Source organism: Canis aureus, chromosome 6 (genome assembly GCF_053574225.1).
Source record: "Canis aureus isolate CA01 chromosome 6, VMU_Caureus_v.1.0, whole genome shotgun sequence".
NCBI classification, from domain to species: Eukaryota; Metazoa; Chordata; class Mammalia; order Carnivora; family Canidae; genus Canis; species Canis aureus.
Window position 1 is genome coordinate 55,493,428 of NC_135616.1, and position 15,689 is coordinate 55,509,116.

The window sequence follows — 15,689 nt, forward strand, 5'->3', positions numbered from 1 at the left end:
AGCCTCATACTATACATCCTGACTTCTAACATACTTTGTGTTATGGTAGGGTTATACATTATGTAGACACTTGGCTGTAAACTTAGCTCATAAAGCAAAAATCACAAATAATCAAAATTACCCCTTAAAGCAGGTTTTCTGTATACAACTCTGTATGGTAACTCTTAAGAATAGCAAAGCTTGGTAACATTGATATAGAATCAAGAAAGGAACAGACAATAAAGTCTACAAGTCTGAGCATTCAAACAATTTTGCCTTTAAGATGACTACTAAATTTCATGGAGAATAGGAACTAAATGGAGGATTCCAAAATGAACACCTTTTGTTACTAGGGTGTTTTTCAGCAGTTTTTTTAATATCAATTCTTCATAACTTCAATATACCAATAAACTTGTCTGACATAATAAGAATTAAACAACTCAAAAAAAATGGAATGGCAAATGAAATCATCTAAAGCTCCCAAGTAAAAATCTTATATAAGAAATCTTCATTGGAAAGAAAGGAGATTTAAGAGCTGAGACTGGAAAACTGAAAATCTACCTTCAGAATCAAAACCAGAGGCATGGAAAGAAGGAATAGTAGTTGTTACAGAGATTGAAGGCCACAGTAAAATTAAGCTCCCTAGACTTTATGCTGCATAAAATTAGCCTGTAGAGAAAATATTTTCATGTTCTGCACATTTAGGGCTTTCTAAAGAGCAAATTTTACTAAAACTTGGAGAACTTGTTTCTGGGTCACCCCACTTCAAGTGGCACCAAATTTTAATTTATTCACTCAACAAGTATTTTATTAAGAGCTACTACATGCTAGGCACCATTCCAGAGACATAGGTTACATCAATGACCAAAACAAAGATTTCTACCTCATGGAGAGTACATACAACATACAGTACAAAAGTAGTAAGTGCTATGAGAAAAAACTAAACCTTAAGCAGATAGAGGATGGTCAGGAAGATGGGATGGGAAGCTGGTATGTGTGGGGGGAGCAGGTTGCCATTTCACACAGAGTGGTCAGGGAAGGCATTCTCTCTGTGAGAAGGTGAGAATGAACCAAGCAGACACCTGTAGAGACAGCACCAGAAAGACAGCTCCTTCTCTTGTTTCCTTCAGAATAATGAGGTTTCTAAACATATTTAACATACAGTGTAGAAAAAAAAAACAGTATTTAGAAATGTGATATTTTACCTTGATGAAAGGAATAAACCTAATTATTCTGAAATATCCTAGTATTACTGTCATTTGAATAAGAGCAAAGTTGTCTGGTCTCAATTTGACAAAGTATATACAAAAGATATCAATGATTCCAACAAGCATGATAAGAAACTCCAAAGTATTCCAATATTGATGAAAATACTTCCTTTTCAAACTTATTATCTATTTAGAAAACAAATAGAATGTATGTTATTTCATAGCACCTATGCAATAATGGGGGTGGGAAAGCATCTTCAAAATTAGCAGTTCAATCCTCAACTACAAGTGAGTTGTACTCCAAAAGTTGAGTTTTGAGTTATTCATTTGGAATTCCAAAAAAATATTTTTAATTTCCAACTTCAAAAATTATAATTTGATTCAAAATATATATAACGTATAATGAAGTTGAAATGCCAAAAGCAAGCAATTAAAAATAGCAATAAACAGAGTCATTGCAACCATCTTAATAAGAAAGTATAAAAACAGTAGTGCTGACAAGTCGTCTTCAAAGCATTTGTCCTAAAAAGCAGTTCTCATCTTATGACAAGGACCTAGCAAGCCAATTTGGGTTTATTCACTGATTCGTTTTTTGCATCATTAGTGAGAGCATTTGAAGGAAACAACCATTTGTATTTTCTATATGGATTTCCATTTCTCTTGCATGTCAAATGGATTCGCTCCACTTTTATGATGCTTATCTAATATCCAAGACCATGACTATAATACTGATTTCATTATTAAACAGAAAATTCAGAAAGATTATTAAAATTCCAAGATCCTATCAACTACTACATCAAATGGCTTCTAGTATCAAGGTATTTCAATAATATGACAAAAATAGATTCAGAAACATCTGAATTGTTCTTTTCATTGAATATATTTTGAACAGTACCTTCATTGCTGCTTGAAATATGTATAAAAAGACAAAATAGTTGTTCACTGATATAAGTCCTGACACATTTAACTCTCTTGCCATTGGCCATAGATGCATTATCATAGGATAAATGTACATTACTGTTATAATATGTCCTGCATATTCAAATTCTTCTGAAAATACCACATGACATACAAAAAGCAGAAATTTATTATCCCTGAAAAAAAGAGAGCAATAAAATGTTAGATCACATTAAAAATAAAGCAACTGAGGGACAACTGGGTGGCTCAGTGGTTGAGTGACTGCCTTTGGCTCAGGGCATGATCCTGGAGTCCTGGGATTAAGTCCCATGTTGGGTTCCCTGCATGGAGCCTGCTTCTTCCTCTACCTGTGTCTCTGCCTCTCTCTCTCTCTCTCTCTCTCTCTGTGTGTGTGTGTGTCTCTCATTAATAAATAAATAAAATATTTAAAATATATATATATATAAAACAATTGAGACCTGAAGTTCAAAATTTACTTTAACAAATCATTGATATTAATCTGGAGAAGATTATAAGATATAAAATATAAAATAAATAAGCAAAAACCTAAACCTTCAATATACAATAATCATCATAAAGATAAAAATATAGCTGTTACTCATCTCTATCAGGATGGGGAGCATTTTTCAAAATCAAGGCAAATAGTACATAAGAAACAAGGCAAAGATTCATTCATCAAAAGCAAGAAGCAGAGAAAAATGTCAACATCACTTAAAAGTAAGAACAGGAAAAAATATTCTATTCAGTAATTACCGTGATGTATTTTTTTTTTTAATTTTCCAACCCATCCTAAGTAGAGCCTAACAAAAAGTGGTTACCTGGGTATATGCTACGATCCTAGGATTTTAATTCTTTATATATCTCTTTAAACTTGATACATAGAAAAAAGTAAAAATATTATCAGAATTTGTTATGAAAGGTATGTCAACACCCATTTAAAAGTTAGTAGCATGAATGTTTCTGGCATTTCTCACTTTTACATCTTTTGTTAACAGAAAAACCTTGTCTTCCTGCTTTAAAAAGTGGATGAGTTCACAAGTTGTAATAAAGTGAGGAATTTACACCAGTTAAGTAAATCTATATCTTGTGATGTTTTAGAAAATTGGTTACAGATATTATTAAGGCTATGTTGTATTTTTCCTAGTTATGGACATCAACAGAACCACCCCATGGCATGGATGAAATTGAGAGGAAGATATAGGCCATGAATTTGAAATTTCTCTCCCTTGCCCAGTGTTATACCCAGAAGAATATGAAAGCAGCCCAGTTTGCAATATCACCCTAAGACGTGGCAATTACCACTTAAAGAGTCCAAATATGACCATTTTTTAAAAAATACTTTATTTATTTATATTAGAGAGACAGAGATAGTGAGAGCATGAGCATAAAGAAGAGGGAGAAGCAGGCTCCCCACAGAGCAGATAGCCCCATGTGGGGCTCCATCTTAGGACCTGGGATCATGACCTGAGCCAAAGGCAGATGCTTAACAGACTGAGCCACCCAGGTGCCCCTGACCATTCTTTTCTTTTTCTTCTTCTTCCTACCTACTCTCTAACAGAGGCATCAACAAAGTTGCTAAAATAGAATGGAGGAAGAGAATCAAGTGCCCTGCTCTGTTACTACTCCATCAATAAAAGCTGGCCATAGTATTCGTTGATTTTCTTTTAATAGGGAAAATCAATGTAATCAATGCTGACAATGGCAGCATTTGTCAGCTGGTCATATTTTTAAGTATATTGCTATAAAGATTTATAATACTTACCCATATAGAATAAAAAGTGCCTTATCTTTATGATATTCCAAGGAAGTTAACATGTTTTTAAACTTTATAAGCCAACTTCTAGCTCTTACATAAGTTGAAACATCATAAATACTCATGAATCTAACAAAGAAAAATACACATATATGGTAAAATAAAAATCAAGTGCTATACTTTTGGGTGATATAAAAAGGGAAAGTTTATTAAAAAGATGTATTAAAAATGCTCTGTCCTGAGTCTTTGTATCCATCCACATACCCACCCATGGTGAGGTACAGGAAACCCCTGCTGCCTCGGGCCCCTGGAATCACTCTTGACCTGAGGTAGTATATAAGTAAGTACAGCCTCTCCAGACCAATTCTTTGGGGTTCAGAATCAAGCTCCCCTTTGTCATGCCTTGCCTTACCCAAACCTCTCCAAGACCCTGAAGGCCCCCTTCCCAAATTTTAGGAACTGATGTTAGATCTCCCAGATAGATCACCAGATTGCCAAAATATTGACTATCCCCTGGCAGGATTGCCCATCATTGCTCCGTCCATAAGCTTTGTCCTGGACCATCCATTAGCTAATGCTTTCCAGGACTACGACCAGATATTGACATGTCTCTAAGATAGTCAAACTTTGCCCACCAAATTTAATTGCATCTCTCAGATCCATCAGTTGGGTCAATTCCTTCAAGGCTTATCCCACCTGTCTAATGGCAGGTTCCACACTTCTCTACCTACCCTATCCAGTAACTTAGTAAAGATGATATAAAGAAAAGATAAATATAATAGTATATGAAACTGCATAGGTTCTCTTTCATGGCACCCCTAGTGTCTTATCTAATTACACTGTAGTCAGATCTTCCACCAGAATCTCCTAATGTTACCAGAGTTATGAACTTTCAGGAGAAAAAGTATAAACAAGTAAAATAAGAAGTAGATAGATAGACAGGTGGATGGAAAGAGAGATGGAAGATAGGTGAGATAAATAGATTGATCAATCTAGACATTTGACTCTGAGTTTGATTCTTTTTTACTATATACCTATTTGATTTTGGAAATAACAATTTAAGAGATATTATACTCACTTTCCTTGGATGGGGCAAAAGCTTTTGGTTGCACTAATTAATATCCGGGCTGCCTCTACACTGAGGATTCCATCGTTACATTGTTTTTCAAAGCTACTCTAAACATACAATTTGAAATAAACATTACAAAGGACCAAAACATAATATAATATATTCTGTTTGACATTTACATAGCCCTCACTATTATTGTTGAATTCATTATAGGAAAATATAATATATAATATAAATATTTTTAAAATCTTGTAGCAGCAAATAAATTTCATTCAGTTTAAATGTTTACTGAATATTCATTTATTGCAAAGTACTTTCCTGGATACAATAAAATACACAAAGTTTCTCAGCTCAAAATCTATACAAGTCAAAGAGTTTTTCTTAAGTAATATAAATAGCACCATAGCATCATGTTTCTGCAGCAAGATAATGCAAAGTATTAATTAATTCAAAGGTTAACTAATCATCTCAACTTCTTAAAGAACTACCAAGAAAGAAAAGTACACTGTGCTCTTTTTTCCCTTTTTTCCAGGTTTATTGTGATATAATTGACATAACATTGTGTAAGTTTAAGGTGTACAATGTGATGACTTAATATACTCATATATATTGCAAAATGGTTACCACATATAGTTAGTTAATATAACTTTTTTGTGTGTGATTGTGTGTGATTTAGGATCCACTCTCGTGGCAACTTTCAAGTCTATAATATAGAATTGTTATAGTTACCACACTATAGCCTCAGAACTTATTCATCTTATAACTGGAAGTTTGTAGGCTTTGACTAACATCTCCTCCATTTCCCCTACCTCCCAATCCCTGGAAACCACCATTTTACTCTGTTTCTATTAGTTTGGCTTTTTTTTTTTTTTTAAGATTCCACACATAACTGAAATCATATAGTATTTGCCTTTCTCTGACTTATTTTATCTAGAATAATGCCCTCAAGTCACAAATGTCAGGATTTCCTTCTGTTCTGTGGTTGAATATTATTCCACTAGATAGATAGATTATAGATGATAGATAGATGATAGATAGATAGATAATATACATTTTCTTTATTCATCCTTCAATGGACACTTAGGTTATATCCATGTCTTGGTTATTGTGAATAATGCTGAAAGAAACATGGGACTACAGAGATCTCTTTGAGATCCTATTACCATTTCCTTCTGATGTATATGCAGAAGTGGAGTCGCTGGAATATATGGTGGTTCTAGCTTTAATTTTTTGAAGAATCTTTATACAATTTTCTGTAGTAGCTGTACCAATTTACATTACTATCAACGGTGCACAAGGGTCCCCTTTTCTCCACATCTTAGCCAACATGTATCTCTTGTTTTGAGGGGTATATTCAGCCTAACAGGTGTGATGTGATATAATTTTTTTTTCAAGTTTTTATTTTAATCACCCAGTGGTCTTCAGGACAAGTGCATTTCTTAATCCCTATCACCTATTACATTCATCCCCCTGCCAACCTCCCCTCAGTTTGTTCTCCATAGTTAAGAGTCTGTTTCTTGGTTTGTCTATATATATTTTTTTCCCTTGGTTTATTTGTTTTGTTCCTTAAGTTCCACGTGTGAGTGAAATTATATGGTATTTGTCTTTCTCTGACTCACCATTATACACTCTAGCTCCATCCATGTCGCTGCGATGATATACCACTTCTTTATCCATTCATCAATCAATGGATACTTGGGCTCATTCCATATCTTGGCTATTACAAATACTGCTGCTATAAACATAAGGGTGCATGTATCCCTTTAAATTAGGGATTTTGTATTGTTTGGGCAAATACCCAGTATTGTGATTCCTGGATCAGAGGGGAGTTCTATTTTTAGCTTTTTGAGGAACCTCCATAATGTTTTCCACAATGGCTACACCAGTTTGCATTATCACCAAAAGTATAAAAGGGTTCCCTTCTCCACATCCTCACCAGTACATGTTGTTTGTGTTGTTGATTTAGCCATTCTGACAGGTGCGGGGCGATATCTTTCTGTAGTTTTGATTTGCATTTCCCTGATGATCAGTGATGATGAGCATCTTTTCATGTATCTGTTGGCCATCTGTATGTCTTGTTTGGAGAGGTGTCTGTTCATGTCTTTTGTCCATTTTTTAAATGGATTATTTGGGTTTGGGGTGCTGAGTTTTATAAGTTCTTTATATATCTTGGATACTAACCCTTTATCAGAAGTGTCATTTGCAAATATCTTCTTCCATTCCATAGGTTGTCATTATAATTTTGATTAGTCTCTCTCTGATGATTAGCTGAGTACCTTTACATGTGCCTGTTGGCCATTTGTATTTGTCTTCTTTGGAAAAATGTCTATTCAGGTCCTTTGCCTATTTTTAATCAGATTATTTGGTTTTTTTCTATTGGTCATATGAGTTTCTTATATTTTTTGTGTATTAACCTGTTATCTGACATATGATTTGCGAATAATTTCTTCCATTCTATAGGTTGCCTTATCATTTTGTTGATAATTTATTTTACTATCCAGAAGGTTTTTTAGTTGCAGTTGCTTCTGTTGTGTCTTGGGTAACATCTTAAAAAATTGGTTGTCAAGACCAATGTCAAGAAGCTTTTTCTCTATGTTTCTTCTAAGAGTTTTATGGTTTCTGTCTTATATCTAAATCTTTAATCCATTTAGAGTTAATTTTGTAGGTGGTATGACAGAGGTCCAATTTCATTCTTTTGCATGTAAATACTCAGTTTTCTCACCATTTATCAGAAAACACTTTTTCTCATTGGTATTCTTCACTTTCTTGTCAAATATTAGTTGACCATACATGCATGGGTTTATTTTAGGGGGTCTCAATTCTGTTCTGTTGGTCTATGTGTCTTTGTTTTTATGCCAGTACTATACTCTTTTGATTACTTTAGCTGTGTAGCATAGTTTGAAATCAGGAAGTGTGATGCCTCCAGCTTTGTTCTTTCTCAAAATTGCTTTGACTATTCAGATTCTTTTGTGGTTTCTTTAAGATTTTCTTTATTTATTCATGAGAGATACACAGAGAGAGGCAGAGACATAGGCAGAAGGAGAAGGAGGCTCCCTGCAGGGAACCTGATGCAGAACTCGATCCCAGGACCCTGGGATCATGATCTGAGCCAAAGGCAGATGCTCAACCATTGAGCCATCCAGGTGTCCCTCTTTTGTGGTTTCATATACATTTTAATTGTTTATTTTATTTTTGTGAAAAATGCCATTGGTGTTTTGATGAAGATTGCATTGAATCTATAATGGCTTTAGGTAATAAGGGTTTCAGGAGTAGAATTTAGTAATTCATCACTTACATATAACACCTAGTGCTCATCCCAACAAGTGTCCTCCTTGATGCCCATCACTCATCCCCTTCATCCACCTCCCCTCCAGCAACCCTGTTTGTTCTCTATAGTTAAGAGTCTTTTATGGTGGCCTCCCTCTCTATTTTTATCTTCATCTTATTTTTCCTTCCCTTCCCCCATGTTTATCTGTTTCATTTCTTAAATTTGACCCATGAGTGAAATCATATTTGTCTTTCTCTGACTTATTTTGCTAAGCATAATACACTCTAGTTCCAGTCACATTGTTCCAAATGGCAAGATTTCATTCTTTTTGATGGCTGAGTGATATTCCATTATATATATAGATATCTATATATATATAATGGAATATGTATATACCACATCTTCTTTATCTATTCATTGGTAGTTGGACATCTGGGCTCTTTCCATAATTTGGCTATTGTGAACATTGCTGCTATAAACATTGGGTACAGGTCCCCTCCAAACTAGCATTTCTGTATGCTTTGGATAAATACCTAGTAGTGCAATTGCTGGATCATAGGGTAGTTCTATTTTTAACTTTTTGAGGAACTTCCATACTGTTTCCCAGAGTGGCTGTGCCAGTTTACATTCCCATCAACAATGTAAGAGTGTTCCCCTTCCTCCACATCCTTGCCAAAGCTATTGTTTCCTAGGTTGCTAATTTTAACCATTCTGAGGGGTGTGAGGCTGTATCACCTTGTGGTTTTAATTTGTATTTCCCTGATGATGAGTGATGTTGAGCATTTTTCATGTGTCTGTTAGCCATTTGTATGTCTTCTTTGGGAAAATGTCTGTTCATGTCTTCTACACATTTCTTAACTGGACATTTCTTTTTTGGGCATTGATTTTGATGAGTTCTTTATGTATTTTGGATACTAATCCTTTATCAGATATGACATTTGCAAATATCTTCTCCCATTCCATTGCCTTTTAGTTTTGCTGACCATTTCCTTCACTGTGCAAAAGCTTTTTATCTTTATGAATTGTTCATTGCCTTTGTTTCTCTTGCCTCTGGTGATGTGTCTAGTAAGAAGTTGCTATGGTCAAAGTCAAAGAGGTTGCTGCTTGTGTTCTCCTCTAGGATCTTGATGGATTCCTGTCTCACATTTAGGTCTTTCATTCATTTTGAAGTTATTTTTGTTTATGGTGTAAGAAAGTGGTCCAGTTTCATTCTTTTGCATGTTGCTGTCCAGGTTTCCCAACACCATTTGTTGGAGAGACTGTCTTTTTCCCATCAGATATTCTTCCCCACTTTGTCAAAGATTAATTGACCATATAGTTGTGGGTCCCTTTCTGGGTTCTCTATTTTGTTCCATTGATTTATGTGTCTGTTTTGGTGCCAGTACCATACTCTCTTGATGATTACAGCTTTGTAATACAGCTTGAAGTCTGGGATTGTTATGCTTTCCACTTTGCTTCTCTTTCTCAACATTATTTTGACTATTTGGGGTCTTTTGTGGTTCCATACAAATTTTAGGATTGTTTGTTCTAGCTCTGTGAAAAATGTTGGTGCTATTTTTACCAGGATTGCATTGAATGTATAGATTGCTTTGGGTAGCATAGACATTTTAACAATGCTTGTTCTTCCAATCCATGAGCATGATATGATTTCCCATTTTTTGTGTCCTCCTGAATTTCTTTCCTAAGTATTCTATAATTTTCAGAGTACAGATCTTTTCCCTCTTTAGTTAGGTTTATTCCTAGGTATCTTATGGGTTTTGGTGCAATTGTAAATGGGATGCATTCCTTGATCTCTCTTTCTTTTTTTTCCTAATTTCTTGATGTGTAGAGTTAGGTTATTTCAGATCTTCTTTTTCTTAATATAAGCATTTATCATAAATGCTTATATTTAGCATTTAGCAATTTAGCATAAATTTCCCTCTTAGAACTATTTTTGCAGCATCCTATAAGTTTTAATATGTTGTGTTTTCATTTTAATTTGTCTTAAGATATTTTCTGATTTCCCTTTTGATTTCTTCCTTGACTCATTGGTTGTTTAGGAGTGTGTTGTCTTATTTCCATGTATTTGTGAATTTTTCAGTTTGTTATTGATTTCTAGTTTCATACCATTTATACCATTCTATGCCATTGATTTCTAGTTTTATACCATCTTTACAATGATATAAAGGAAAGACACTTGATATAATTTCAATCTTTTTAGATTTGGTAAGACTTGTTTTGTGACTCACCATATAATCTATCCTGGAGAATGTCCCATGTGAACTTAGGAAGAATATGCATTTTGATGTGTTGAATGGAATATTCTGAATGTTTCTTAGTGTATTTGATCTATAAGTTTTATTCAGATCCACTGTCTCCTTGTTAATGTTCTGTTTGTATTATCTATTTGATATTGAAAATGGAGTATTGAAGTCCCTTACTATGATTTTCATTGCTATTTATTTCTCCTTTAAATTCTGTTAATATTTGTTTTAAAAATTTAGGTGCTCCAGTGCTAGGCATGTATATTTACACATGTTATTGGCACCTCTACCACTATATAGTGGCTTTTTCTCTTGTGACTAATTTTGCCTTTAAGTCTATTTTAACTGACAAAAGTATAGGCACTCCTACTCTCTTTTGGTTAATATTTGCATGGAATCTTTTCCCAATCCTTCACTTTCAAGCCTTATGTGTGTCCTTAAATCTTAAGTCTCTTGTAGCAGCATATTGTTGGATTTGGGTTTTTATAACCATTCATCCATTCTGTCTTTTGATTGGAGAATTTAGGCATTCACATTTAAAGTCCTTATTGACAGAAAAGACTTATAACTACCATTCTGTTCGTTGTTTTATGACTGTTTCTTTAGTTCCTTTGTTCCCTTTTTTCTCTCTCACTCCTTTGTGATTTATTTTTTGTAGTAGTATATTCTAATTCCTTTCATCTTTCATGTATCTACTATGTGTTTTTTCTTTGTTATTACCAATGAGGCTTCTATAAAACATCTTATAAATATAAGTAGACTGTATTCTTGTGTCAACCCCCCAATAAAATTTAGGAGAAAAAAATAACATCTTTTAGGGGCCATTAATATTGAAGGTTAAAGTAACCTCCTAAGACTACTGCCTAAACTTTCTTCCTCAATGCTGACCATGTTGCTCTTGCTTATCTATTGTTTCTAAATGTTGTTTCCAACCTCCACTAAAGTTAGCACATTTTCTCAAGTTTTTTTTTTAATTTTTATTTATTTATGATAGTCACAGAGAGAGAGAGGCAGAGACACAGGCAGACGGAGAAGCAGGCTCCGTGCACCAGGAGCCCGACGTGGGATTCGATCCCGGGTCTCCAGGATCGCGCCCTGGGCCAAAGGCAGGCGCCAAACCGCTGCGCCACCCAGGGATCCCTCAAGTTTTACAATTGTAGAGATAATAGTCACTACAGGAAAATGGAATTCATACCGCTTATTTCTTGAGGTAATAGTCATCTATTCACCAACTCCTTTTCCAAGAAATAGGAAAATGATCCATGTATAATATATGGGAAGATAAAGCATGTGAACTCTGAAGCTGCCTTCTAAAGGGTAGAAGGGCAATGAACAGGCTATCCTTACTCTGATGGCCACTGAGGCACGTGATAGATTATCTCCACTTTGTAGGCTTTCCTGATAGCCCTGGAAAGATACTCACTATGAGAGAAGGTTATGTCCCAGAATTCAGATCTGAGGCATATATATAAATATTACACAATTAATATATAATTATTGCACACATATATAATTATAATTCCAGCCCTGCCCATCCAGAAATAAGTTTGGCTCAAGAAAAGTGGGATCCCTGGGTGGCGCAGCGGTTTAGCGCCTGCCTTTGGCCCAGGGCGCGATCCTGGAGACCCGGGATCGAATCCCACGTCGAGCTCCCTGCATGGAGCCTGCTTCTCCCTCTGCCTATGTCTCTGCCTCTCTCTCTCTGTCTCTCTCTGTGACTATCATAAATAAATAAAATTAAAAAAAATTTTTTTTAAATAAAAAAAAGAAAATTATGATTTACTAGTATTATAGGGTTTTTTTATTTTTTTTATTGGTGTTCAATTTGCCAACATATAGAATAACACCCAGTGCTCATCCCATCAAGTGCCCCCTCAGTGCCCGTCACCCAGTCACCCCCACCCCCCGCCCACCTCCCTTTCTACCACCCCTTGTTCGTTTCCCAGAGTTAGGAGTCTCTCATGTTCTGTCTCCCTTTCTGATATTTCCCACTCACTTTTTTCTCCTTTCCCCTTTATTCCCTTTCACTATCTTTTTATATTCCTTATGGGTTTTTTTAAATTGAATTTGTTTATTGAATGTGTCCTTGATTCCAAGCCCCATGCTAAGGCATGGAGGATATAATCTAAGGCTTTAAGGAGTTTGTAGCCTAGTAGAAGACGAGGAAAAATAGACACATAGAACTGTAAAACAGGGTAGGAAGTATGAAAGGATAAAAGTAACCACAAGACACTAATTAAACTTGGTGTGGGGCAGGGTCAGAGAAAATATCCTGAAAGAAATGATACCTCAGTTGAGTCTTAAAAAAATGAGCATAATTATCCAGATGAAGAATGGGGGTGGGGGTGAAGAGTGGGAAAGGAAGTGAGCAGAGAGGGGCATCAGAAATGCATGCACAGAGATGAGAAATAGCATGCTGAGTGCAGTAAAGGACAAGTTGTGGGGCAGAGAATGGTGATAGAATCAGTTAGAGAGACAAGTAGGGGCTGGATTATAAAAGACCTTGTACTTATATATAGACTTGATTTCATAGGTAAACTCTTCCTGGAAGGTAATAAGTTAATCCTGTGAGATACTACTTGAATCTCCCCCCACCAAAATATGCTATATGAGAAAGTGGAGGAGGGAAAGTTTGCACTCAATATTCCCTCTTAGAGAGTCTCAATGCATATCAGCATGTTAGAAATTGAGATAGTCTACAAGAAGGAGTTCTATAAGAAACCAGTTTAACTTTGTTTAAACTAGCATTTCCCAAACAAATTTGAGCATGGAAACTTTTTTTGTTATGCAGTCCCTATTAACATTCTGTGTAGCAAATATTCTTTGGAACTCACTTTGGAAAATGCTGTAGGACCTGAGGAGCCATTTGAAGCTGGAAGATAGTATAGTCCTATTTGTCTTTTAGGTAAGTCACTGTGATTTGATCATGGAAATATTGAAAATAGGGAGAGACTAGTTGAAGGTTATTATTTAGGCAAGAGGTTATAATGTCCTAAATTAATAGACACAAGAATGGAAAGGGGTATATTTGACAAATATTTAGAAGGTAAGCTTGAGAGCGCTTGGGAAAGGAGGGAAAAAGAGGATTGACCCAAGTGATCACATGGGTAATAAGTCCACTCATTGAGACCAAGAATGCAAGAGCAGGTTTGAGTGCTCCCAGCCAAGACCAATGACAGAGTCATCCAGATTGCCAACCCATAGAACTGTGAGAAATAATAAGCCATTGTTTTAAGCCAGTAAGTTTTGGGCTGATTTGATATATAGCAAAAGCTGACCAAAACAGAAATCAGTACCAACTGTGCAGAGCCTCTATAACAAAGGGGTAAAACATGTGACATTAGCTCTAGGAGTTGGGGGTTAATAAAGTCTGGGAGAGCAGTGCAAAAACTGGTATAAGGGCAGGAGAGAGGCAGTTGTGCTATAAAGAGGCACCACAATACTGTCACCCGAGGCCATTTGGAAGATGGAAAATGTGCCCAATGATCTTATGAATCTGGCTGCTAAGAATATTTCTAGATTTCTAATATTCTGGAAATATTAAAACTATCAACTGTCTGAGCTACTTATAAAAGTATGGGAAGAGGGATAAACCAAAGGGAACCAGTTAACTCTGCAGCAGAAATTAGAGTCCATGATTTGTCAGGTTGCAAACTAAACTCATTTCTCTTTTGCAGTCTCCCCAGCTGGCAAAAGACCTAAAAACAAAGATCAAATCTAGAATGCTGACAGTAAAATATAGCCTCAGGTTCAAGGTCAAGTTAAGGGTGTGCCTGAAGACCCTTTGTTAAGACCACTGAAAGATTAAATCTGATATTCAGTCTATCTTCTCAAGCCGACTAAAGTCTTTCTCAGACCCATGTTCTGAAAAGGAATTATGGAGTGGACTATAATCAGATTGATTGAAAATACTTAAGTTTTTAAGGAAGTTGTACCAGGTTAGACTAAAAAAGATAGAAACCATTCTAAATGAATAGAAACATCACAAGTTTCTACCAACAGAAATCAGGCTGACAAAGCCAGTCAGCTACAAATATAGATTATTTCCTATGGAAATGTAAAGAATAAGGTGCACTAGTGCATATTCCCAGCTGAATTTCAGAATTGCCATGGACCAGTGATTAATCAGAACTTCCTGTTCTTCCCCTTCTTGAACAGAATTGGCTGTTGATTGGCACTAAATGTTGGGGAGTGAGGTTGGGAACAGATAACTTTTTTCTTAGTTCATAGCTCTCTCCAGCTCAAGATGAATCATACTTAAGGAGATGCAATCGAGGAGCATCAGCATACCTAGACCAAATGCAGATCATGAGATACTGGACTTTGAGTACCATGATACCATAATAGAATGAAGCTTGGTATGTGTGTGTGGTGGTGGGGGTCTTAGAAAAGGATTGAGTGTATTTTGTTAATGGGAAGGATATAAATATTTGTGACCAGCAAGCACACTGTGGTACCAATAAATAAGGTTATGTCCTAAATTTTTTTCTTTCCTTTTCTTCTTTTTTTCTTTTTCTTGTGTCTATATGAGAAGATGGATGTTAGCTAAAGCCACAATGGTAATCATTTCACAATATATGTAAATCAAACTGTCACACTGTATGCATTAAACTTATACAGTAATGCATATCAATTATTACTCAATAAAACTGGGTGGGGGAAAGCATGTAAGAAAAAACAAACAAAAATATGGCCACAAATTCTTTGCAACTCTTACCATTGAGAGGTTGAGTCTATTGCCCCAACCCTTGATTTAACATGGCCTTATTAACAAGTCTAGTAGTAGGGTACTGACTCTTGGATATATGCCTCAGTTTATTTTTTTTGTGACCTCTCATTCTTCAGAGGCAGGCCAGTTTCCTCACATGAGGAATTCAAAATAGGGTGGTATTCAAAATAGAAGAAGGTGGAGGCTGTAAATCTTTTCAAAGCATAGGTTCAAGAACATTCCCAAAGTCACTTCTGAAACATTTTATTGGTCAAAATAAGACACCAGAACAGCCCAAATTCAATGAGATGGGGGTAGTAGGGAGGGCCAGAAGTACCACCTCTTAATAGGAAGCTCTACAAAAAATCTGTGGACATACTGTACTCCTCTAGGTAAGAAACTTTCAAACTCCAAGAACATTTTAAATTAAGTTTACAAATGTTTAAAAGAAGGAAAATATAATATTAATTTTTTGTATTAAGAACAAATATGTTCTTCAACAGAAAAAAAAAGTAATTTATAGGTTAAAAGAGACTAAAAGGT

General features: G+C 35.5%; 1 protein-coding gene across 12 annotated transcripts in view; it reads right to left on the reverse strand.

Annotated features, from left to right (window-relative positions):
• The window catches only part of SLC9C2 (solute carrier family 9 member C2 (putative)), a 107,341-nt gene that overhangs the window by 43,227 nt on the left and 48,425 nt on the right, over positions 1 to 15,689 (reverse strand). For 8 of the 12 annotated variants that reach the window (XM_077901700.1, XM_077901709.1, XM_077901703.1 and 5 more), the window contains 4 exons: positions 4,937 to 5,034; positions 3,868 to 3,987; positions 2,083 to 2,281; positions 1,185 to 1,373 (listed from right to left, as the gene is read on the reverse strand). In XM_077901700.1, coding sequence (XP_077757826.1) covers positions 1,185 to 1,373; positions 2,083 to 2,281; positions 3,868 to 3,987; positions 4,937 to 5,034 — 606 coding nt within the window. The remainder of the gene's footprint in view (positions 1 to 1,184; positions 1,374 to 2,082; positions 2,282 to 3,867; positions 3,988 to 4,936; positions 5,035 to 15,689) is intronic. The other 4 variants (XM_077901710.1, XM_077901707.1, XM_077901704.1 and 1 more) reach the window with 2 other exon arrangements.